This window comes from Misgurnus anguillicaudatus, chromosome 7 (assembly GCF_027580225.2).
Source record: "Misgurnus anguillicaudatus chromosome 7, ASM2758022v2, whole genome shotgun sequence".
In the NCBI taxonomy this organism is placed as follows: Eukaryota; Metazoa; Chordata; class Actinopteri; order Cypriniformes; family Cobitidae; genus Misgurnus; species Misgurnus anguillicaudatus.
The window spans coordinates 25,111,394-25,137,579 of NC_073343.2; the positions used below are offsets into that span (position 1 = coordinate 25,111,394).

The 26,186-nt window shown below is 37.0% G+C and overlaps 1 protein-coding gene across 3 annotated transcripts in view; it reads right to left on the reverse strand.

Annotated features, from left to right (window-relative positions):
* The window catches only part of gphna (gephyrin a), a 110,109-nt gene that overhangs the window by 45,388 nt on the left and 38,535 nt on the right, over positions 1 to 26,186 (reverse strand). For 2 of the 3 annotated variants that reach the window (XM_073869640.1, XM_073869638.1), the window contains exons 3-8: positions 24,922 to 24,979; positions 23,164 to 23,256; positions 22,906 to 23,000; positions 22,723 to 22,789; positions 13,327 to 13,599; positions 8,343 to 8,474 (exon numbers count right to left, since the gene is read on the reverse strand). In XM_073869640.1, the coding sequence (XP_073725741.1) occupies positions 8,343 to 8,474; positions 13,327 to 13,599; positions 22,723 to 22,789; positions 22,906 to 23,000; positions 23,164 to 23,256; positions 24,922 to 24,979 (718 nt within the window). Of the gene's footprint in view, positions 1 to 8,342; positions 8,475 to 11,924; positions 12,042 to 13,326; positions 13,600 to 22,722; positions 22,790 to 22,905; positions 23,001 to 23,163; positions 23,257 to 24,921; positions 24,980 to 26,186 lie in introns of all 3 variants that reach the window. The other variant, XM_073869639.1, reaches the window with a different exon arrangement.

The window sequence follows — 26,186 nt, forward strand, 5'->3', positions numbered from 1 at the left end:
GGCAACCGTAAAGACCCTGTCTTCCTTTAGCTGACCTTCATCTCCTCTCCAATCATCAATTAAGTAATGAGGAGGTGGGGTCATCAATGTCCAAAGGGACTGTCAATGTCTACGCATTATTATTGGAAATGGTAATCAAGGTACATTCTGGTCACACTATTCCTGCTACTGCCTTACTGCTAGCATGTGCGTATCTTCAAGATGATGTTAATATTTTGACATTAAAACACTTTCTCCTATTACAGTGGAAAGTGCTTAAAGGCACAATATGTATTTTTGGCTGCTAGAGGTCGAAAAACAATAACAAAGGTTTAGCTTGATGATGCTGTGAAGGAGCGTGGAATGATGGGAGTTGTGCTATAATGTACTTTTGTGCTATAATGCAAGCAAACAAAGTGGCATGCAAGACCCTACAACTAATACTTCAATAACGTGGACATGACAATGCCGACAAGCAATAAAAAAAGGGACAGTAGACTGTTTAAAATATCTCTGGATTTAAACGCTGTTAAAACATTTGGGATAATGCAAGTACACAAATAAACAAAATATATAACACTGCTATTTTAATGCAATATTTTTTACATATTGTGCCTTTAAAGGGACACTTTTTTTAAATATACTAATTTTCCAGCTCCCCTAGAGTTAAGCATTTGATTTTTACAGTTTTGGAATCCATTCAGCCGATCTCCGGGTCTGGCGGTACCACTTTTAGCATAGCTTAGTTTCAAATATTTTTCCTATTTAAAACTTGACTCTTTGTAGTTACATCGTGTACTAAGAATGACAGAAAATTCAAAGTTGTGATTTTCTAGGAAGATATGTCTATACTCTCATTCTGGCATAATAATCAAGGACTTTGCTGCCGTAACATGGCTGCAGGAGTCGCAATGACACCACGCAGCAGCCGAAAATAGTCCCTTAGTAACTTTCAATGGCAGGGGACCACCCTCGGGCAGTGCGCAACATCACTATGCCTGCTGCGGCTATGTTACAGCAGCAAAGTCCTTGATTAATACGCCAGAATGAAAATATAGTTGCTAACCATATCTGCCTAGAAAATCGCAACTTTTAATTTTCTGTCAGCCTTAGTACACGATGTAACTACAGAAGAGTGAAGCTTTAAATAGAAAAAATATCAAAACTCTTTGGGGTTTTTTTAGCGCGATGCTAATGGTCTAATCAGATTCAATGGATTTTGCTAAGATATGTTAAAAGTGCTAGCGCCAGATCCGGAGATCAGCTGAATGGATTCCAAAGCGGTAAGAATCAAATGTTTAACTCTAGGGGAACTGGAAAAAGAGCATATTTTCAAAAAAAGTGGACTGTCCCTTTAATGCCTGTTTTTATGTAACAAAAACAATATTTTATACACAAACGTATATAAAATATTCAACTATTTTGCCACAAAAAAGCCCCTCTGGAGTTCACAAATAATGTATTGCTTGGCATCCAAATATTAAATAAAAATTATCATTACAAATGTGATATTTTGGACTTGTTGTAAAGGAGTTAAAGTAAGAGTTTCGCTTAAAAGTTTTGTCACGCATATTCTCATGTCCTGCGTAGGTGAAAGATCCAGCTCTTATTCAGTATTAACACTCTTTGTTTAATTACAGTCTGTCTGCACGACTGAAAGGCCTTTCAGGCGTATCTTTACCCAACCTCACCACCACACATACACATCAGTGAGCCCACAACACACTCGCCTCAGTGAGCACACACACATGCACTGTCCCTCTGAGCATCTACACAATCCTTTCCACACAATTCAAGTCAGCAGAGAACAGAACTTCAGTCTCAATCAATAGTCAAAGGAAAACTGTGATACTAGAGTAACAATACACAATATATTGCAGCTCAGCAGGTGGGTAATTCTGCAATATGTTTAGAAACGTTTACAGAGAAGATCTGACAAAATGTCTATATTTGATGTTTCCACATGCTTATTCAACAATAAGGTATGTGATGATTTTCACAAATTAGTTTCGTTATACAAAGTGGTTTGCCTTTTCCATCCATATTAAAGACGGTTTTATACCTGCCCCCCTCCTCCTCAGACTCAATGCTCACATTGGTTGCCAGGAGCGCAACTGACGATGGAAAGCATTAAGCCTTACACTGTAATGTAAGTTTACCGTCTAATTTTTACTTTTGCAATGTTTTTGTTGTGTGCAAATTACCAAAAATGTTTATGCTAAGGACTTCATTTGGACAACTAAAGGCGATTTTCTCAATATTTAGATTTTTTGTACCCTCAAATTTCAGATTTTTAAATAGTTATATCTTAGCCAAATATTGTCCTATCCTAAAAAAATACATAATATTAAAGCTTGTTTATTCAGTTTTCAGATGATGTATAAATCTCAAAAATGTACCCTTATGACTGGTTTTGTGGTCCAGGGTCACATTAAAGTAACCGTAGCTGTCAAACTAAACAAATGAGTATATTGGCAGTGAACGGGATCACACAGACCAAAACAAAAACAGACATTCCAGAACAAAAATGTGCATTATAACTGCAATAGCAGTTTTCAGAGAAACATTACTATGCATATATTGTAGTATTTTTTTATTTAGTATAGTCAAAAACCTACATACTGCTCCTTTAAAGCTCCCATAGCACACGCTGTTTCTGCATATCTGATGTTAATCTTGAGTACCTATATAGTAGTACTACCTCGTTCATATCTCAGAAGTCTTTAGCTTTATCAGATTTATAAAAGACAGATCAGCTCTAGCGATTCTTTCCGATAATGTACAAAAAAAATTGGAAGGAGGAGTCATCGGCTACGGGAGGAGCGAGTCACGAGCCGTGCAACACTGTATACAAAACAACTGATGACTACATGTTCGTGTCGTTTATATTATATGCACTTACGCGCCGATTTCCAACATAACACAGAAGTCTTACTTACCAAATGCAACTCATGTCCCAGTTGGGATTTTTCAACGAAATCTAGCAGTAAACAAACACACACAATACTCCGCTCCTACCCCGGATAAACAAACTATATCCATTGTTTCCATAATGCTGGCTTTCTTCTCCTTACATCGAAAAAAACCCACTTCTTTTATGCCATTGAGAAGTCTTGATATAAAACAAATCTGTCGCGTGAAGTGATGCATGTAACTTCTAGCGTCCTCAGTTCTCGCTTTCCCGCTGATTGACGTGTGGGCATGTTTTTCCGGAGGAAGTGCCCATAAAAAAATTATACGTATGGCTTACCCCTGATACGTCAACTCGACCCATATTCTAAAAAAATGTTCAGAAGCTAGTACGAACCCTGGCGGAGCGCATTCGGCACAGAAATACTCTGTAACACGTCCAACTGCTTTTTTGACACGTTGCATTTGTTTAGCATGAGGAAACCTACTCTTAAACTGTGTTAAAGGCGCTCTAAGCGAATTGACACGTTTTAGACCATAAAACATTTTTTGTTACATACAGCAAACATTTCCTCACTATCTGCTTGCTGCCTGTCCGCTGATCAAACTGATCAAAAAACGCGATCTCTGTAGACAGCTCAGACTCGACAAACGGCAAAATCAACATAGTGGCCAAACCTAGCACAACAAAACATAACAAAGTGTTCCAGCCAATAAACGACAAGAAGGATTTGGGGGTGGGGGTTGGGCGCGTTAATGAAAGCACGGACGAGAGAGGGAGGGGGAGGCGTTAGCTACGCTCCGTTTGTTTGAAAACAGTTCAAACATCAACAGGAAGTGACGTCGCACATTATTCGCTTAGAGAGCCTTTAATAAGTCAGAATGCATGAAATACCGTTGAACACCCCACCTTTAATAATGCATAATTACTATATGCATATTCATTAACAATTATAATAATTGTTATATAATAAAAAATATTAAAATATAATGATTAATAATTTTTTTAGTAATTTAAAAGTAATAGCAATAAAATATAATAAACAATTATGTGAAAATGCAAATACCAAACCAAACATAGTCGTAAATTTATTAAAGCCTATAACCAAAATGATTTATTCTATGATATTCAAAACATCTTTTGAAAAATCATAAACCTTTATCATAAGCTTTCCTCAAACAAACAAATGCATTGCCATCTCTGTTTAAAATATAATCACTTAGTATTTAATTTAAAATATTTACTTGCATGGTTTTCCTATTTCTTTTTTCGTGTAAAGCTGCTTTGAAACCATGTAACACTGTAAAAAAGCACTATATAAATATACATTTTGATTAACTAATTGTTTGATTTAAAGAACTAAACTTTCTTATCTTTCAAAAATGTGAAGAACCTTTTTACACCACAAAGAACCGTTTGTGAAACCAAAAGGTACTTTCGATGTTAAAGGTTCCCAATGGAACCATTTAGACAAAAATGGTTCCTCTATGGCAACGTGAAACACCTTTATTTTAAGAGCCCTAGTCGATATCAATCCTAATCAAACCTTAATTTCAGATTGTTTAAGCAATTTAACATAATATTGTACTCGATCTGTACTACTGCTATTTTTCTACTTTTAGCCACATTATTTCACATATGAGGTTATGTGTATCAAAAAGAAAAAATAACAGTGTGTAACAGAAACCAAGTCCTCTACCACTAAACACAACACAGACACACAGTGCAAATGCACCATATTCAAATAACATGCATGCATGTGTGCGTGTGTAAATTTGTTGTTGTAGAGCTACAAAAAAGCACAACAAAATGCAATAAAGCAACAAGATCCTAAGGTCTTGGAAAAGCACTTATACCACACCAAATGCAACTCCAAACAGCAGCGCTGCTCCATTCACAGAGCCCGATACTAACATTTCCTTATGTGCTACACTAAAGCACTGCAGCTGTTATGAAATCACAGGACTCGATCCCAGCGAGGGGCCGCTACATACACCACACATCACACACTGAATTCACCCCAAAACAGAGCATCCCACCCCGATGCATCTGCCACGGATTCCCCCGGAGTTTGTCTGAAACCCTACCATCTCACACACACGCAACCACTCACGCACGCACATCTGACATAAACACGCTGACGACAAAACACAGTGACGCATCAGAGCGGAGAAAGCCAGCGCTTACCATGCTTGATCCCGACATGCAGCAGAATGCTGCAAGTCTCCCATGCGCACACAGGCACACAAACGCACGCTACACGCATGAAGCTTGCTTGAGTGTAGGAGGGGAGAAAGAGGTGGAGACATGGGAGAAAAGAAAACGTGCAAAGCGACTGATCTAGCATTAATAACATGCATTTATCACGCAAGAAAAGGTTTTCAAATACACTGAGACGGGTTTTAAAATTCTTCACAATTATCTTTGTTGTATTGTTTCGCCTTTTTAAAAAGAACAAAGAGGATGATGAAAGACCACAAGGATCTAAATTTAGAGGCAATAGATCTTGGCGCTGTGTGGTACAGTACTGTACAATGTAACGGTCCTGACTGCTGTCTGTGGGGTTGTGTGTGTGTGCCAAGTGAGTTTTCTGAATTTAACCGATTCAGGGCAAACAAATATAAAAGATTGTGGGTGAGATAAAGAAGAGGGAAAGCAGGGTCTTATGTAACAGCTGGATGCATTTAGATCTACACTGAAAAAAAAAGATTCATTCAATCTACTCAATTTTTTAAGGTAAGTGGTTGCAATCAATTTACAGGGTTCCCACACCTTAGTTAACTTCAAATTAAAGGAACTTTAATACACAGGATACATTGTTACAGTTCCCTTTCAAGGGAACTTGCGCTGCGTCACTGCGGTGACACTTTGGGGACGCCTCCATGGGTAAGTGCTTCTGAATTTGTATATCAAATTCAACCAATGGTGAGGCTTAACAACAAAGACAGGGTAATGCGGGAGCCAGGAAGTATATCACTATCTGAAATATTGCCAAAGACGGCGTTACAGGGATGCAGGAAGTATGGCGAGGGAGATGCAGCGTCTCATTCCCTTCTCAGGGAACAACAGTTATATACGTAACCCGAGACGTTTTCATGTGTCAAACACAACTATACAAAAAAGCATTTTGGTATCAACATTCGCATACAGAAAATATAAGCATTCAAAGCGAACAGTTTAGCACGTGTGCTTAAAAGGCTAGAAATTTTATTATATTATCCTATACTACACCGGGAATAATATGGATTTTTTTCCAGAAACTTCTTGCATAAAATAGATTCAAGCACTTTCAATGACCTGTATCTACGTATGTATATTTTCAAAAACTTCCCAGGGCCTTGAATTTTTTCCTCCAGATTCATAAACCTTCAGATTCAGAACCCTGAATTTATTTAAAGCTAAATTTAAACAAAAGTTTTTTTTCTACTTTTTTGTTTAAATAGCTTAAATAATTTGATTGCAACCCCTTACCTTAAAAAAATGGGTAAATTGAATGAATAATTTTTTCAGTGTACTGAGGGAATGCGGTGGGCTTCTGTGTGTCTGTGTGTGAGTGTATATTGATTTTGGTTGTTTCAGATGATGTATGCTTTTATTCCGTTCACTAATAAGTCACCATCTATTTATATGGAGAGGAGGAGTACATCGGCCACAGATAAAACCTGACTGTGCTGAAATATTATTAGTTATGGACAGCCAATCCAGAGCATACTTTTTTCTTTTATGAAATATATTTTAAATATTTAACAGCAGACTCACTCATTGGTTGCAGTAATATTGTAAAAAGTACTTTTTAAAGGGTTACTTCACCCCAAAATTACACTTAACCCTCCTCGGCTTTTATCAAAAATATCTTAAAAATGGTGTTCTGAAAACAATCAAAGGACTTGGTGGTTTAGAACGACACAAGGGTAAGTGATTTATAATATTATTGTAATTTTGGGGTGAACTATTATTATTTAATAATTTCAGATTTTTCAAAAAAGTTTAGGTTTTTCACCATGTCTGATATTTCCTTAAAAAATGGAAAATAAATATAAAGTCAGTAAGCTTAGCATCACTCCTGTTTGTGTCACAAATGCATTTTACCCACATACATTTTCTGCACGTTTCAATAACATAATATGTTATTGAAACGTGCAGAGAATTTATGTGGGTAAAATTATTTTTGCTCTCATGTCAAAGGCGCGCTCACAAAGCACACACGTAATGGACTACACATACATGTCAGCACTAAATTTACTTTGTGTAGCCTCTTTCGGTAACCACTAAGTGCCACCTGACATGACTGTTTAGTATCGAAAGCTAAATCACAATACGCTTGTCAAGAAAAACAGCAGTAAGCAGAATTACAAGCTAGCCTGAGGTCACATCTGAAGATCAGACTTTATTAAACTTCTGCTTAACACGGGCAATTTCTTTGCACCCTGGCAAAAAAATGAAAACAGAAAGTTAAATACTTCTAATTCTTTGCAAGATCAACTCCTTGGTGTCTGGTATATAGATGGTTTGTGTTGTACAACACATTATGTCCACCAGAGGGAGAGAGAGAGAGAGAAAGACAGAAAGAGGATAAATAAAAAAGAGAGAGATTGCTGATATAGTTAATCTATGTTTCCATTTCCACAAATGATTTTTGGACCCATCCTCATATGGGTTAACAGCAATACACAGTGGTTAACTAAGGCCTGATCAATCTTTAACAAAAAGCAGTGCATTGGGAATACCCCAAGTAGTGACAAGGAACCGTCACCAAACTGCAGAAACTACTAAAAAGTGAAGAAACTAAGTGAAAAGATCTCTTTATGTAAAAGAGCAGAAATCAAGGATCCTGCCCTCAGACACTTGTCAAAATGTACAAAATGTACATTCAGATGAAACTAATAACTTGACAGCGACTACAAACTAGAGTTCATTAAACTGTAACACAGGACCTACTCGGTTACGATGAAAGTCCAAAGTTGAGATGATCGAGTATGACCATGAATTATGAAGCGACTAAACACACAATGGCTACCAAAACCTGAAAAAGGCTTCAGTTTGTGATGCGATACTGTACTTTAAATACTGGATATAACAATGATATAAACATAAACAAGGTTTAAAAACACACAAAAGTCAAAAGCAACTCCTGAACCTTCCCTAAAAAGATTCACGTCCGTAACGATGTCAAATCACACATTTTGGATCTGAAATATAAAACTGGTCACATCAGGTATATCAGCAATACAAACAGAATTAAACCAGTGTGGAAGCTCCGCCTTTCCTCTCTGATGGCCCAATGAGCAGAGTCTCTTCTGTATGGAAATCAAAGCAGTTCATCAACGCGGCCAATGAGGTGGCGGCAGATGAAGATCCAGCCATGAAGGATAAGAGGAGCATGACGAAACAAAAAGCTGAGCTTGTGGGAGCAAGGAATAGTGTGATTGAAGTGGAAGGGGCGGGATCTTACCTTAGGGGTGGGGCAGGAGGCAGTGGAGAGGCGGGACTGCTGAGCACAAGGAGATTCAGAAGGCGTTGTGCTAAGAGAGGCGGTGTCTCGTGGTAACACTTGCACGCCTCGTGAAATGATGGATTCTGGTATCTGCAAATACAAGACCATCCAAGCAAATGTCAGTCAAATTCAGTAAATCACTATCAAAATTAGAAATTTTTACCATAAATAATGAGATGTGGCAATGATTTAGCTCTTAAAGGGACACCCCACTTTTTTTGAAAATGAGCTTATTTTTCAGCTCCCTTAGAGTTAAACATTTGACTTTTACCGTTTTGGAGTCCATTCTGCTGATCGCCGGGTCTGGCGCTTACACTTTTGGCATGGCTTGGCATAGTCCGTTGAGTCTGATTGGACCATTGGCATCAAAAATAATCAAAGAGTTTCAATATTTTTCCTATTTAAAACTTGACTCTTCTGTAGTTACACCATGTACTAAGACAGACGGAAAATTTATAGTTGCGATTTTAATAGTGCCCTGCTATTGAAAGTAACCAAGAGGCCTATTTTCGGGGGCTGCGTAATGTCATAATAATTTAAACTTATTCTCAATTGCAAAACTTTATAAACACATCAAAATTTTAACCCGTCGCTCTATTTTTATTTTTTATTTTTGATAAACAGCATTAGTTTATTTATTTTGCATGAAAACGTAAACAATTTAATAATATGATTTTTGCAGTTAACAGTATCATTATCCTATAACATGTAGAAACAGACCCCTTTTTATAATTAGCAATTTGACAGTGTTGACGTCAGCCAATCACAAGGTCATTTACATATTAAAGTGATAGTTCACCCAAAAATGATAATTCTGTCATCCTTTTCTCATCCTCATGTTGTTCTAAACATGTATGAATTTCTTTTTTCTGATAAACACAAAAGAAAATATTTTGATAAATGATAGTAAGCACAGATTGATTGTAACCATTGACATCCATAGTAGGAAAAACATTACAATGGAATTTAATGGGTATCGTCAACTGTGTGCTTACCATCATTTATCAAAATATCTTCTTCATCATTTATCACAATACTTTCATAATATTTGTTTTCCTACTATGGAAGTCAAAACTTACAATCAGCTATGTGCTTACCATCATAGATATATATATAAAGGCTAGATGGCTCAAGGCGGAGTCCCTAACGGCATCACCTGGCGGCCATCTTACGACAGCGCGCTCGCTCACTCGTAGCATTGAGTTTAATGGTGCAGGTACTTTTAAATGACCATAACTTGCTCAATTTTCTACCGATTTTCAAACGGTTTGGGTTTTTACAAACGTTATTAACGTGGCTATAATTATGGATGCTTTAACATGTTTTATGAATTTATTTTTTATTTTTAGTATAGGTATGCAGTGTCATAGGTACATCTTTGACGTTTATAACAAACCAAACCGTTTGAAAATCGGTAAAAAATTAAGCAAGTTATGGTCATTTAAAAGTACCTGCATCATTAAAACTCAATGCTACGAGTGAGCGAGCGCCCTGTCGTAAGATGGCCGCCAAAATGCGGACGTTGCACTCAATTGGCCAGCAGCGCGGATGAGCCATCTAGCCTTTATATACATATCTATGCTTACCATCATCAAAATATATTTTTTGTGTTCAGAAAAAAGAAATTTATACAGGTTTGTAACAACATGAGGATGAGAAAATTATGACAGAATTTTTATTTTTAGGGGAACTATCCCTTTTAAACTATTAAAGGCACGGTCCCTAAATGAGCTTGAAAATTGCTGCAAGAATCCTTGACTTAACAGAACAGTTCACCCAAAAATGAAAATTCTATCATCGTTTAATGCATTTAAAACAGATCTGGGGCACAATTTACTTCCATAGTATTATTTTCCCTACTATGGAAATCAATGGTGCCCCAGTTTGGTTATAAACATTATTCAAAATATCTTCATTTGTATTCGGGAGAACTAAGACATTTATACAAGTTTGAAGCAACTTGATAGTAAGTAAACGATGACAGAATTTTCATTTTTGGGTGAACTATCCCTTTAAGTTATAATCAGACTTAAGGAGGAATTAAAAAAAGCTACAAATGCACACATACATGAAAAATCATTACTTATACAGGCTGAGATTTTTTACTGCAGTCAGGCGAGTCTTCGTGCAAAACCAACTGCAGTAGAAGCGTGGTGGGATTAAAAGCGAGTCTGATGGGCAAAGGGGTGAAGAGCGCTGGGATGTTCCACAGTAACGTTGGGGCTTAACATATCGCTAATTAACATTGGGGCTAAATCAAGTCCTCACAGCTCCAAAAGTGCTTTAATTACTCAACACTGTGCTATTAATAGCGCTCGACTCTGCATTCCCAAGAGACTTACGGTATGATCGCTCCCTGTGGAGAACACAGTAATGCCAATCTGCATGACCTCATTATAAGAGAACTAATACAGAATATATATTCAAAGCTCTGTTAAAAGGAAAGCTTTATAAGACCTGGTTGAATAAGAATAAAAATATTGCTTACTGGTAAATAGTCCGACAAAACGTGCTGTGGTATGAGCTTACTCGGATTATACATTTTCTGAGGAAGACGAGAGGTGCTCGCGTATGCAAAACTTAAAAAGATAGGGTGTCACTAGGGCGACACACCCTATGCGGTTTCTAGGGAGTTTGGGACGGTTGGGTGTTGGTCAGAGGAGCCCAAGCCATACTTTAAAGGACTTTGTGGTCCCCAAGATTTGATGCACTGTATCGTCTATGTCTGATATTGAATGAATTTCACCTTAAAGGAATAGTCTACTCATTTTCAATATTAAAATATGTTATTACCTTAACTAAGAATTGTTGATACATCCCTCTATCATCTGTGTGCGTGCACGTAAGCGCTGTAGCGCGCTGCGACGCTTCGATAGCATTTAGCTTAGCCCTATTCATTCAATGGTACCATTTAGAGATAAAGTTAGAAGTGACCAAACACATCAACGTTTTTCCTATTTAAGACGAGTAGTTATACGAGCAAGTTTGGTGGTACAAAATAAAACGTAGCATTTTTCTAAGCGGATTTAAAAGAGGAACTATATTTTATGGCGTAATAGCACTTTTAGGAGTACTTCGACTCGCCTGAAAAGATTAAAGGTGCACTGTGTAACTTTTAGAAGGGTCATTTGACAGAAATGCAATATAATATACATAACAATATTATAAGTGGTGTATAAAAAAACCTACATAATGAACTCTACTGTTTTTATTACTTTAGTATGATCCGTTTTTATCTACATTTACGCGGGTCCCCTAACATGGAAGTCGCCATTATGTTTCTACAATAGCCCTAAACACAAAAACTGTTCTACAAAGAGCATTTCATTCTTACGTTGTCTCAGACAATGACATGTTTGTCCTGTGGCAGCTACAGTAGCTTCTCATTGCATTTCGTAATCGAGATTGCAATTCAAAATCTCACCACTAGATGCCGCTTAAAAACCCATAGTGTACCTTTAAAAACTGCATGCTCAAATAGCCAATGAAATAGCAGGATGTGAAAAAGCGGGTGGGGATGCCAGTGTGTGTGTGGCTTACCGAGTGGCTGCAAGAGCAGGTGAAATGGGAGGGAATTGAAGTGGGAGGGATGAAGCCACTCAAGGGCCGCCCACCTTTCCCCATGTAAACAGCATGGCTGGAAAGGGACTTCATGCTCTGATGATGAACACGAGACGTGTCAACATGACAAGAGACTTCACACAAATCTTCTCACATACATGCACACACAAAACACAATACATGAACGATGGAAACGTCAACAATGTGACATGGAAAATCTTTAACAAATTAAATGTCAAAATGAATTATATGCAAAAATAAAAATTATTACATTTAAATTAAATTTATATACATTTTTGGGAATATTTCCTTAAAGCCAGTTTAATGCAGCAGGCTGGGCAACCATTTTGGGTAACACTTTACTTAAAAGGGGTGTGCATAAGACCGACATGACATCTTTATAATCATGACATGACACGTGTTATGAAAATAAAGAAGATTTTATGCACGTTTATGACAACTGTCATTAAGTGTCATTTGTTCAATTATGTCATTATTAAAGCAAAGATGACATTGTTTGAGATGTCTTTGTTATGACAACTTGACATAAACCAATACATCATAACTTATAAATCTGTCATAAACATGAATGAAACTTAAGAATCTACCTAGCTTTATGGGTTAACATTACATTAAACTGTCATTTAAATATTAAGTGTTAATACTAATAATACTAAATAGTTTTATAACGTCATCATGAATATTTTTCTTGACCTTAACTACAGTGGTACATATTGAACTTGTCTTAATGTCATTAAGTGTTAATAATATGTCAAATAATTTTAAATACCTTATTGTACTGCTTTCATTGAATTTGGGGTGAAAGCAATAAAAAATAATTTAATAAATTTTTATTATTATTATTATTATTATTATTGGATGATTGATTTTATTTCTTTAACACCTGGAGGAAACGTAAAAAAACATTATGAACTGAAAAATATTTATGACGCTGTTATAAAACTATTAACACTTAATGATATTTTAATGACAAATTATATTTGTACCACTGTAGTTGAGGTCAAAAAAAATATTCATGACACTGTTATAAAACTATTTGACAGAGTATTAACACTTAATGATATTTTAATGACTGGTAAAAAAAAAATGGTCAGTTATGTTGTCTTGGTAATGTCAAGTTGTCATGACAAGTTATGATGTATTGCTTAATGTCAAGTTGCCATAACAAAGACATCTCAAACAATGTCATCTTTGCATTAAAAACTACATAACTGAACAAATTACACTTAATGACAGTTGTCATAAAATCTCCTTCATGTTCATAATACGTGTCATGTCGTGATTATGAAGGTGTCATGTCAGTCTTATGAACACCACTTTATGTAAAATGTTACCCAGTTTTGCAGCTAGAGGCGCTCACCTTAGCAGCAATGGCAGCTGCTGTGATGTGAGAAGAGCCGCTGTCTTCTGTGGACGCCACACCACTGTCCTTCTTCTCCTCATCCTCTTCCTCACACTGCACACCCTTGTCTTCTGTCTGCTTGTGTAGGTTGTTGGTGGGTGGAGGGGAGAGAGGTGGAGGAGGAGATGGCAGGTCCTCCAGGGCGTCATGTACCTCCTTCACTTTCACGATAGCATCCCTCAGCAAATCGATGGCGTGAGGAAGAGCGGGCAGGATAAACTGGAAGCACTCCTGAAAAAAAGGACAAAGAGTAAAGAACAGATGGAACAAGTTAAGAAATTCCGTATTATATTTGGGCCACTGTAGTTGAGGTCAAAAAAAATATGCATGACACTGTTATAAAACTATATGACAGAGTATTAACACTTAATGACATTTTAATGACAAATTATATTTTGTACCACTGTAGTTGAGGTCAAGAAAAATATTCATGACACTGTTATAAAACTATTGCAACAAATATTGCAATTTAATAGCCCCAACCAACATCTCTCAGCATCTCTTTGGAGCTCTACATGTTTTAGTCCTTCTTAACATCATCTGCTCAGGTTTAAGTGTACCGTTTAGCAGCATGTCAGGTGTTCACAGCACAAATCTCTCTTGTTCTGCTTCAAAGTAACGGTCTTTTAGCAACGACCCACTATCTATCCAAACCCCTAATAGGACGACTTACAGGCCAACCTATTGACTCGAACTTAATGGAATTTCTAATACAGTTGGACATCCTCCATTTTGAGGCACTAATGTCTGATAAGGGCACAGCTTGTGAATGTAACACAGGTGGCCGAACTGGATTGCTCTTAAATTGCATTGCTTAAGTAGTTTAGACAGCAGACATTAATAATTATGAAGTAATGGACAGCAGAGGGGACGGAGAACGGAGTCCAGGATTTTGCGGTGGTGCGTTGCTCACCCCAGGTCGGATGTGGTCTCCATTATGGCTCAAAGTTAAAATGAAGATTAATGAGTGGAGACATTAAAAGTCTATAGGCTACTTTATGTCCTCACGGTGTGTGTAAAAACTGTCTATTTTCGTCTTCCTGGTACAAGGTGAGGCACATGTGTGTGTGCATGTGCTGACACTTCAGATCTGAGCAGGATGCTATGTAGGAGAACTGGCACCATCAGCTCCAAGGAAAAGTGATGGCAACTCACGCAAAATTACCATGTGAGAACGTATGAAAGTGGATTTTGACTATATCAGTAACTTAAGGTGGGAAAACACCAGCCACTTGATGTTAAAAGTGAAATTTGTAACTTTTAAAAGGATCTCTTGACAGAAATGCAATATAATATACATAACTATACTATCAGTGGTGTTTAATTTGTTTTGTTACCTTAGAATGAGCCGTTTTTATTTACATACACCGTGGGTCCCCTTACATGGAAGCCATCATGTTTCTACAGCAACCCTAAACGGACAAACTTTTCTATTCCTGAATATCAGTCATGTGACCTTTTACGTCATTTCAGTTGCCTGCCGCCATCTTGAGTACCTACAGCGTACCAGTAGGCTACTGACAAGCATTGGCTAGCTTGCTATAATTTACGGATTTCTTATCTTTTACTGTCTATGATTCTTACAGATATGGGAAATGGCTACGAAAGACAACATTTCGCACCTCGACTGTCATGAAAAGAAATGATACTTTAAAAAATATCTTGGTTAGGGTGTGATGCCTACTCGATCCCTGATGCGTTCTTTCAACCGCTGTCTGCTGCTACCGAACCACCACTAATTTTATGACACTAAGAAGGCATGACACAACATGAAACTTTGCTCGAAGTATCACCTGGATCTATACACATGAACGTGAGCATTGAGAACATTGTTTGTGTACACAGAGTTTACTAAAAAGAAAGGTTTAGAACAACTGACTTTGACTATTGTGGTGTTCGCTCGCAATCTTTGCCAGACATTAAGAATCGATTTCCGAATGCGAAAATGAATGAATCTCATATGAGGCTCCTTTTTCAACTAGAAGGTCAATATTGTTTTTCCCTGTGACAAAACAACGAATTATCTGTGCATTTATATGGAACTATGCTTTAGGAGCTATCCATCTTTAATCTTCTCCCCCCTTACGTCGCATTCGGAGATCAATACATCGTGACTGGCAAGATGGCGGCGAGCAGACACCAAAAGAACCACAGTCAGTTGTTCAAAACCTTCTTTTTAGTAAACTCTGTGTACACAAACAATGTTCTCAATGCTCGAGTTCATGTGTAGAGACAGGTGATACTTTAAGCAAAGTATCATGTTGGGTCGAGCCTTCTTAGTGTTGTAAAAATAGCGATTTTGATGCTCACAACAAATTGAAGGCATAGCTTCTAGTTCTCTTGCGACCACTTCAGGTACTCAAAATGGCGGAAGACAAGTTTGAGATGTGAGTGACATCAGCTGATATTCATGAATAGATTGCGTTTTGTCGAAACGTTGTCTCAGACAATGATGTGTTTGTCCTGTGGCAGCTACCGTAGCTTCACTATGTGTTTCAAAAGGGAGGGGTAAGCTGTGGACTGAGCCGTCTCAACGCTACATGAAAAAGCATATGTAAAAATAAAAAATTAACCCTTTATATAGAAACAACTCCAAACTGCATAAATTAAAGCTCACATAACACACGCTGTTTCTGCTTATCTCATGTTAATCATGAGTACATATAGATTAGTATTACATCATTCATACATCCAAAGAGTTTTTGTATTTCTCAGATTTATTAAAGATCACGTTCTTCCTGATCCCATTTTTTAAACCCTAGTTAGTATGTAATGTTGCTATAATAGCATAAATAATACCTGTAAAATGATAAAGCTCAAAGTTCCCTGCCAGGCGGCGATATATTTTCTTTAACAGAATTTGCTTTTTAAAGCCTACAGCGAACGGCCGGTTTGGATTATTGCCCTCTACTTCCTGCTTTAATGACGTCACTAGAACAGTTTTTTACTAAACTCCGCCCACAGGAATATGTCAGTTGGCAGCTAAGCTAACAGCAAGCTAAGCTACTATCGAATCACAACACACTAAACAAGCTACACAATCAGAACTCGATACGTATTTCTGAAGGAGGGACTTCATAGAACAAGAAAGACATCAGCCCGTGATGAAGACAGTGAAAACAGCACTATACCGATAAGTAAATTGTGAAAAATACTGTGTTTTTTACACGTGAAACATGAACACATGTTATATTGCGCGCTGTAAACACAATCAAAGCTTCAAAAACACAGAAAAAACGGGACCTTTAAAAGACAGATCAGCTTTAACAAGTCTTTCCGAATAAACCCGAACTCTTGGAGGCGCACCGCGGGCAGAGCGAGTTATGAGCAAGCAACACACACAAAACTTTATCCCACTATCTCTGGATAACTTATGATTCGCCACATTTCGTGTCGTTTACCATATAAACAAACAAACACACACGTTCAACTCCACTGCTACCCCAGGTAAACAAACTATATGCCTTGTTTCCATAATTTTGGGTTCTTTGGGAAGCTGAACGAGCTTAAATTTCCCTCACAAACAACAACACACTTCTTCTGCTACGTTGATTTTGTGTCAGCTCTTGCTTGGTGTGTGCATGCGCTATTCCGACTTAAGTGCCCATATAAGGACTATCAATGTACTTCCTGCACTGAAATTGCCCATAAAAGAAATAAAGCAAGATTGATGTTACGTATAAATCTTTTACGTTCGCATGAGGAATCCAACTCTTAAACATTGTTAATAAGTGCATGAAATAGCTCCCTTTTTAAGATGAATAAAATAACTCCTACTGTTCGACCATTATTTAGATCTGTGGCATTACAAATCATCTAGACACTAGCGCTGGGTTCTAACCATCCATGACACAATAAAGCCTGTGCAACAAGACATTAGTTTATAATGCTTCCCTGGATCTAAATCCTGCTTCATCAAGCCGTATATTAAACAGAAGTTATGATCCGATTAACTGAAATTTTATCACATCAGGCCTGTGTACTGTTTGCACCGTCTCTGTTGATCAATAATACACACTCTGTTATGAGTACTACATGCTTACAAAGAACGTGTAGATTAACCGTGTGTATATTTATCAAATATATTTATAATTAGACCTAGCTTCCTTGGTATAGATGGTTGTCACAAAGTTAAAGGAATATTCAATTTTTTTAAAAGAAAAATCCAGATAATTTACTCACCACCATGTCATCCTGGGTGTTGATGTCTTTCTTTGTTCAGTCCAGAGGAGGTTGTGTTTTTTGGGGAAAACATTGCGGGATTTTTCTAGTTTTGATGGACTTTAATGGAGCCCAACATTTGGTACTTGACTCAACACTTAACAGTTTTTTTCAGCGGAGTTTCAAAGGACTCCGGACGATCCCAGGCGAGGCATGAGGGTCTTATCTAGCGAAGCGATTGTCATTCCCGACAACAAAAATAGAAAATATATACTTTTAAACCACAACTTTTCGTCTAGGTCCGGTCCAGCGCGACCTAACGTAAATGCGTAGTGACGTAGGGAGGTCACGTGTTACATATATAAAACGCACATTTGCGGACCATTTTAAACAATAAACTGCCACAAAGACATTAATTAGTATCAGTTGACATACAACAATGTAGGAACGGTCCTCTTTCAAGACGCTTGTAAACACTGGGGCGGAGTTTCGCGTTCGTCCTCTGTGACCTCTTGACGTCATGACGTATTGCGTGGGGTCAGCTGGCGAATCACGACCGGATCTACATGACGAGAAGTTGTGCTTTAAAAGTGTATATTTGTTGTTTTTATTGTCAAAAACTACAATCGTTTTGCTAGATAAGACCCTTATGCCTCGTTTGGGATTGTTTATAGTCCTTTAAAACTCCGTTGAAAAAAACTGTTAAGTGTTGAGTTAAGTATTAAATGTTGGGCTCTATTAAAGTCCATTAAAATTAGAAAAATCCTGCAAAGTTTTCCTCAAAAAACATAATTTCTTCTGGACTGAACAAAGAAAGACATCAACATTTTGGATGACATGGTGGTGAGTAAATTATCTGGATTTTTCTTTTAAGAAAATGGACTAATCCTTTAACTTCCATTCTGTGGCTGCGTCTGAAATCGCATACTGTAACAGTACTGAATTAGATAAAGTACTCACTCATTGACGGTTAAAACAGTACATTCTACATAGTATGAATATGAATAGTATGAATTACTTCTGAGGTACTACATACGCAATGTTGACACATCACGTGACATATGTCGTCATAACAACAAGTGAATGGAATGATGAAACATGATGAAACTGGAATGACGTTAAACTTGCGCAATTTAACCACAAGGAAGAGCTGTTTAATATATGTATTTCCATTTGAATAGAGCTGTGTTACCGCTTTTGGATTTTTTTTAAAGAGCACCTATTTCATTGCTAAAAAACAACGTTATTTTGTGTATTTGGTATAATTCGATGTGTTCACGTGGTTTGTGGTTCAAAAAACACATTATTTTCCACATACCGTACATTTTTTTACCTCCAGATTTCACTCTCTTCCTAAAACGCACAGATTTAAAAAGTGCCGTGTTCCTGATTGGCCAGCTAATCTGTACGGTGTGATTGGCCTGAATACCTTTGATGTCAACCAGAAATGTGATGCTCCTTACCATGTTTGAAAGATTCGCTCACAATGCAATGCTAACAATGCAATCCTACATCACCAATCCCAATAATCGCGACTAATCGTTTGCAGAATAAAAGTTTTTATTTACATTATATAAATGGGTGTACTGTGTATAATAATTATGTATATATAAATACATACACATGCATGTTTATATTTAAGAAATATTTACATGTGTATATACATTTTTATCTTTATATATAATTATTTAACCTTACATATAAATATATATTTTTCTTAAAGTTCTACATAAATGTGTGTGTATTTATATACCGGTATAGACATAATTATTATACACAGTACACACATTTATATAATGTGAATAAAAACTTTTATTCTGCAAACGATTAGTCGCGATTAATCGTTATGCAGCCCTACTTTGGGATCTTGCCAGAAGTAGTATGTACTTTACGCCTATTGTTTTTTGAAAACTTTTTGAATATTCGGACATACTACTCGCCTCGCCTACTGCTTTTTGCCTACTATGTAGGGAAGTAGGTGGATTCGGATGCAGCCTGTGTTTGTTCTTTTGGTCTGGCTAGTGGCCAAATTGACCTCTGGAATAAATACATTGTCGAAAATTAAAACTGTTTTGGTTTTCTGGAGATGAGGGGAGACGGACAGTATGGACCACTGTATGAATGGAGGTTCGGCGGCCAGGCAAGACACTGAATAGATAATTTTTACACAGTAATGTTAACTCGGTGTAGTAGTTGATACGCTTTAGCTATGATTTGAAAAAAAGTGACTTAATGGTTATTTATTTTGCTTGTTATAAGAAATAATCTACTCAAGCTGTTCTGTTGCTATTGATTCTTTGCGGATGTCTACCAGAAGTTAAGTTTGGGCAACAAAAGCCTTTTTTATGTTGTTGCCCCTGTCTATATGTAGACATTATATAGAGCGATGCGACTGACGTGAATTGGACGCTGTGATTGTCGCGAATACGCGTTATACGTGTCTTTCGAGCAAGTTGAAAACATTCATGATGTGAAGTTAAATCCCACGAGTTAACTTACAGCGAGGAATGTGATGCTTCGTGTTTGGTGTGTACACAGCATAACACTTCTACGTTTGTTTGTATCAAACTTTACCCCATCATTTATAGTCAGAATATTTCTTTTTTGAAAAAACACAACTCAGTATCAGATCAGTATCACTCTGTAAACTCATTGTGTGATGTCCGGGTTTTGCTTTCATTTAAAACCAAGCAGTCCAGCCTCTGTCAAAGAGGATGCTGCTTTTATAGGTATTGGCTGTGGGATGGAGGGATGCTTTAATTTAGGAACGGAGAAGGGGAGAGCTGTAGCTGAGCTGGACCGGGCATAAAGGGTTTCTTAAAAGTTTAATCCCCTTATCGGCTCGGCTTCTGGACTTCAAAGCGCCAGTGACAGTGAAGCTCTCCGTGGCCGAGGCTGATGGGTAATGGAGATTAATACCATTGCCCTATCACGAGGAAGGAGCAGTAATAGGATTGGCCACAATGTTAACACGGTAAGCGTGGGGAAAGTGTATGTGAGAGGTGAAGGAAGGGGCTCAGAAAAGTTCTGACATTATTAACTCCTTCCACATAGTTTTATTTAACTCTTTCCCTGCCAGCGCTTTCTAAAAAGTTGCCAGCGCCAGCATTTTATGATTTTCACAAACGTTTAATGCCTTCCAAAAAATTTTCTTCTTTAGAGGTGTAGTGTGTACATTTTATAAGGATCTCTTGACAGAAATGCAATATAAAATGCATAACTATATTATCAGGGTTGTATAAAGACCTTTCATAATGAAGTGTTATGTTTTATTACCTTAGAATTAGATGTTTTTATCTACACACACAGAGGGTCCCCTTACATGGAAGTCGCCATTTTGTTTCTACAAAAGCCCTTAACGGACAAACGTTTTTTACTAAGTTGTCTCCAACGATGACATGGTTGTCCGGTGGTGGCTACCATAGCTTCTCTATGCGTTTCGGTGAACGGTGGACTGAAACTTTTTTGCAATTTCCAACCTCACCACTAGATGTACTAAAATTTACACACTGCACCTTTAAATAAATATCACCTTTTAAATATGGGTAGGTTTTTTCAAAAATTTCAGAGATAATTGCATTCTTGTAAAATACTTTTGTTAGAGATCAGATTCAAAGCGATAATCAAAACATACAGTAGCAGCGTCCGAAACCGCTCCCTCGTTCACTCATCCACTACTCCCTATATAGCAAATGACAACTGAGTCCACTATATGGGGAAGAAGGGATCGAAAATGAGTGAGCGATTTCGGAAACTGACGCAAATACCAAACGTCCGAGAGCTGTCGCAGAGATTCGTCATAAACCCTTACAACTGTGTGGCTTCATTGATTGTACTGTGAAACGGTAAAGTTTACTTTCTTACTGTTTGTCACATTTGTCATGTTTATTGATCGATCGAATGTACCCTCAAAATCAGAGTGTATTGTGGGTAAAAAGTAGTGAACGAATGTAGAGAATGAAATTGTTCACTCAGGTTTCAGACACCACTACAAAATGGCCGATACCCGATATAGTGCACTATATAGTGGATAGGGAGCGGTTTTGAACACAGTTCCTGAGTTTTTTCTCTTTTTTTTGGAATCCATTGATACTTTAGTTTTTTATAAGTTGGGTAAGTGCGCCATCTAGTGAATAAGAGCGGAAACATGGATTGCCATAAAAACTTGTCATTGGCAGGGAATAGGCTTTATGCCCAGCTGCACTACTTCCTGAACTTCAGCCAGCTCCTTGTTTCCTGTCTGCCATTATTGGACAAACTGATTAATCCAGGTGTGCCTGACCTCAGTAGTCACAACAACAATAATCAGACACACCTGGATTAATCAGTTTGTCCAATAATGGCAGACAGGAAACAAGGAGCTGGCTGAAGTTCAGGAAGTAGTGCAGCTGGGCATAAAGCCTATTGTTTTCTCTTTATTAAAAAGATAACTCGCCAATGGCGGGGAAAGAGTTAATACCGAACATAAGAGACCCTGCCTGTAAAATCCAGGCTAAAGTCTCAATCTAATTACGAGAATAGGAGCATTAGGAGAAAAATTGTATGTAGAAAACACAAAAAAAATTACTTTAGGTGGGTTTTATAGGCAGGGTCATATCTATAGAAATTACAAAGATTAGTATCTGATTAGTATTTAAAATACAAAGATATACACCACACTACTTTTATAGCACTTATTATTTTTGGGCGCTATTTAGCTTCATAAAAAGTCTTCATAAAAATTAGAGAAGACAAATGAAGAGTTTCGTTGCAAAACGAGATAAATGCATTTTTTTACATTTTTGTCAAAACATGTTGATTATTATGTTATCATGTTATTATTCTGTTTTATGGTTCTACTTAGCTGTATTTTTTAAGTTATGAAGGTTTAAATCAAAACAAACCAACTGCAGTTGCATTTAAATTAATTGGAATGCACAACCAAAAAACAAGATTTCTGAACAATTAAAAAAACGGTGGTTATCTCGTTTTGCAACGAAACTCTTCAAATATTGAATATAATATACATAATTAAAGATGGATAGATTTTGAATCCCTATATGAACTTCCTTAAAAAGTTTTCGAAAGTTAAAATTTAAGGTTAAAATGTATAAAACCATTTTTAAAAGATATATGCTATTTAAGAAGTATGAAGGACATCCATACTGGAGCATTGGAACGGGTAGCACACGAGAACACAAGCATTCTGCTTACCTGTGAGCCCTTTTTGCTCCCAGGTAAATTAATGATGAGGGTTTTGCCTCTGATTCCACACACAGGTCTACAGGAAAGAGATGATTAGCAGTCAATCTGATTAGTATTCAAAATACCTCCTTCACTAGTGTTCAAGTGTGACAGGAGGAGAAAGGGAATGAGAGGACGTGTCCGTGCATTTACCTGGACAGCATGCCGAGCGGCGTGACATTTAAGGAGCCCATAAGCATGGCCAGAGCCATCCCTGGAGCTTCACGCTCAATCACCTCTCTGGTGGCCTGTAGAGGAGACAGCGTGCACACAAATTGTGTACAGTATAAGAGATACACAACCAAACAACAGCTTATCTTTTGCATTTTTTTGCATTATATATCTTTATATAAAGATGCTGCTGCGTCTACATGAACATATTTGCACACACTCACATGAACACACACATACCTCAGGTGTGACATCACGAGGGGCAAAGCCCGTTCCACCGGTGGTCAGAATCAAATTGAGTTCCTTCTCATCACACCAGTCTACCAGTGTCTCCTTTAACACACAAACACACAAATGCTACAACACTGACAAGTCTGTGGCAAACTGTGTTGGGGATGCAGCCATTAACCGGTTTTATTATTAACCGTGCTTTAAAATGTCACTGTTAAGTAATCGTAAAGGCTCCGTTACACCACATGTTTCTGTTTCACACACGCACGTCTTGATGCAGAATGGTTGGCACACTGTTGGTGGTTTGTGGATCTTTTTTGTGTGTCTGCGTGAATGTGTGAAACAGAGGCTGCGTCCGAAATCTCTAAAATAGAAAGTACATTAAAAAAGGCAGGAAGGTATCAAGGCACGTCCAAATCTAATGTTTGCGTTACTTCCTGAATCCTGAGATACATTCATTGTATTTTCCCGTAATATTATGCGTGTGTGTGCACAGGGAATGTGATTGGTCGAGCCTAAAAAATGGCGACCAGGAAAGCATCTGGATCACAAATTTAGTGTAAATAAAGTTATATTTTCATGTTTTGATTGCATTTCTAGCGATAAATGATTATTAAAATGAATAGCATGAAATTACATTTTGAGGAAAACATTAAAAATTTTTTCTTAATTTCATAGACTTTTTTGGACCCAACAGTTTAATGGAGTTTAAAATTGCAGTTTCAACGCAGCTTCAAAGGGCTCTAAACGATCCCACGTTTAATCTAAACGAAACGTCTTATCTAGCGAAATGGTTGTCATTTTTGGCAAGCCAAATAAAAAATATGCACTTTTAAACCACTTGTAAATTTTTTTTTTTTTGCTTTTAATTTTTTTTAAAACTTATCGTCTTGCACCAGCCATATGATGTCCCAGTGCGACCTCACATAATATTATTTGTTTTAAGCGGTTCTTATCATTTTTACTAAAACTTCAAACTAATCAAAATAATAAATAATACTAATATAAATATAAAAATAATATAAAAATTATATTTTTATGTAAAATTTGATTTATTAAAAAATATTAAAATTAATACATATGGACAGTTTATAAAATCTCTACTCGGTCCAGAATATGTGTAGAAAAAAATACACAAACTGAAAATACAAAAAAAAATTAATGTAAAAGTGTGTTCATGTGATTTCATACAATAATGTTGTAAAATTAATGAAACCGTAATAATCGAACAATCGCGATTATTTATCAGACTATAATCGTAACAACAAAATCTATGATCGTTGCATCCCTAAATTGTGTGCATGGGCACTATGTGAGCAGTCACCTTGTGCAAATCATGTTGTCTGCTATTTTAGTTTGCTAAAGCCCATAGTTTGGCCTGGTGTGCACTTTTGTGGTGTGTATTGTAATGAATAAAAGATCACATTTTATAAACTGCTGTTTATAAGAATGAATTCATCTTTTGCTTTTCATACATACATACATACATACCGGTACGTACATTTAAAAATGCCCAAATACATGCCACTGTATTTAAAAGCTATCAGATAAAAATTTTAATAATTTTATAGAAAATAATACATCTGAAGCCAATATATCTGAAGTGCAACACTGTTTATGCATGTTTAAAGCATGTCTAAACATCAAGTAAACAATGCATATGGTTAGAGTCCAATACTATTACTGGCCTCAAGGGGGCAGCAATGTAAGAAGATATTTGTGTAAATGCATGTATAGGCTTGTGGAAAGGGTGAGAGGAAATGCTACCTTGATCTCGTCAATCTCATCTGGGACTATTTTGTATGCAGAGATCATGCCTCCGAGCCTGTGAATAAAGCACACACATGATCACAAGTGTTAGCGGTCCCAACAGCAGGAAGAGAGAGGTAAAAACCAAATGTGACAGTGTGCAAGAAACCGAAAGAGCAACACAATGCCAGAGGTATCATAAACCTGCCGAAATATATCCCCTCCACACTGCACCCACAACAGGAATGACAGTTACAGGGGAACTTTCCTCTTTCATGGGGCCCTTGCAGTTTTATTCACTTCTGTGTTTTTGCGGGTGATGCCTCGTGAAGAATTAAACTCTGATCGTGCTGTTTCTAAGGCCACAAAACAGGAAGGTTGGTGCAGTGGCTAGATTTCAAGTCTACCAGGCGTAAAATCTGAACACACGTTCTTTGAACTTTAGGAGAAGCAGTCAAATTGTGAAGTGCAGCACAGACTAGTGGCTGCTTTTGGAACTGCAGTGTGTAATAATTTAAAATATATTTAAAGAACATAATGAAATATCATCCAAATAGCTAGATAATAAAACAAAACTACATTAAACAGTATTTTGCATATTTTCTATATCTTTTATTGTTTAGGGCCCAATCTCCTGTGTAAGACCCTACTACTACTGTCTTTAGGAATATTATTCATATTATTGGTGAGACACAATTCACTTGGTTATATATTTTCCTCAACATGTAGGTTACATTTTATTTATTTATTTTTGACCACTGCACATTGTTTCCCTTGAGGCACAAGGTGGTGATGGAGTTAGGGTGCCCATGCCTAATGTTTTTTATTATTTAAAATACCATTTATTAGAACAAAACTTGTGTGTTTATCTTTTTATTATATTTAACAGAGACAGCAAATAACAATAAACTATTGAAAGACAGGCCATTCAGGCTTAAACCTGTATAACCTAAGCAATGGTATGTAGTAAATGCAATGTCACATTTACAACCAAAGAGGCTTTTTAAGCCAGGACAAGTTCACGTGTTCGAAAATTTAAAAGATCCAAGCTGTTTTCATTGTGTGCATGTATATTTGTTTCACTTTGCGTGAATTATGCTGCCATTATGCATCTAAATTTCTTCTTAAGGATCAACAAAGCACATCTATCTGTCCATCTGACTATTATGGTGTAATGCCCACAAAAGAGCGAGAAATAGAGACAAAAAAAGAAAGAGAGAGAGTGGAGACTAAAAGAAGAATATGCTGAACACAAAGATGCAGAGCTCTTTAATCCGGTTGCC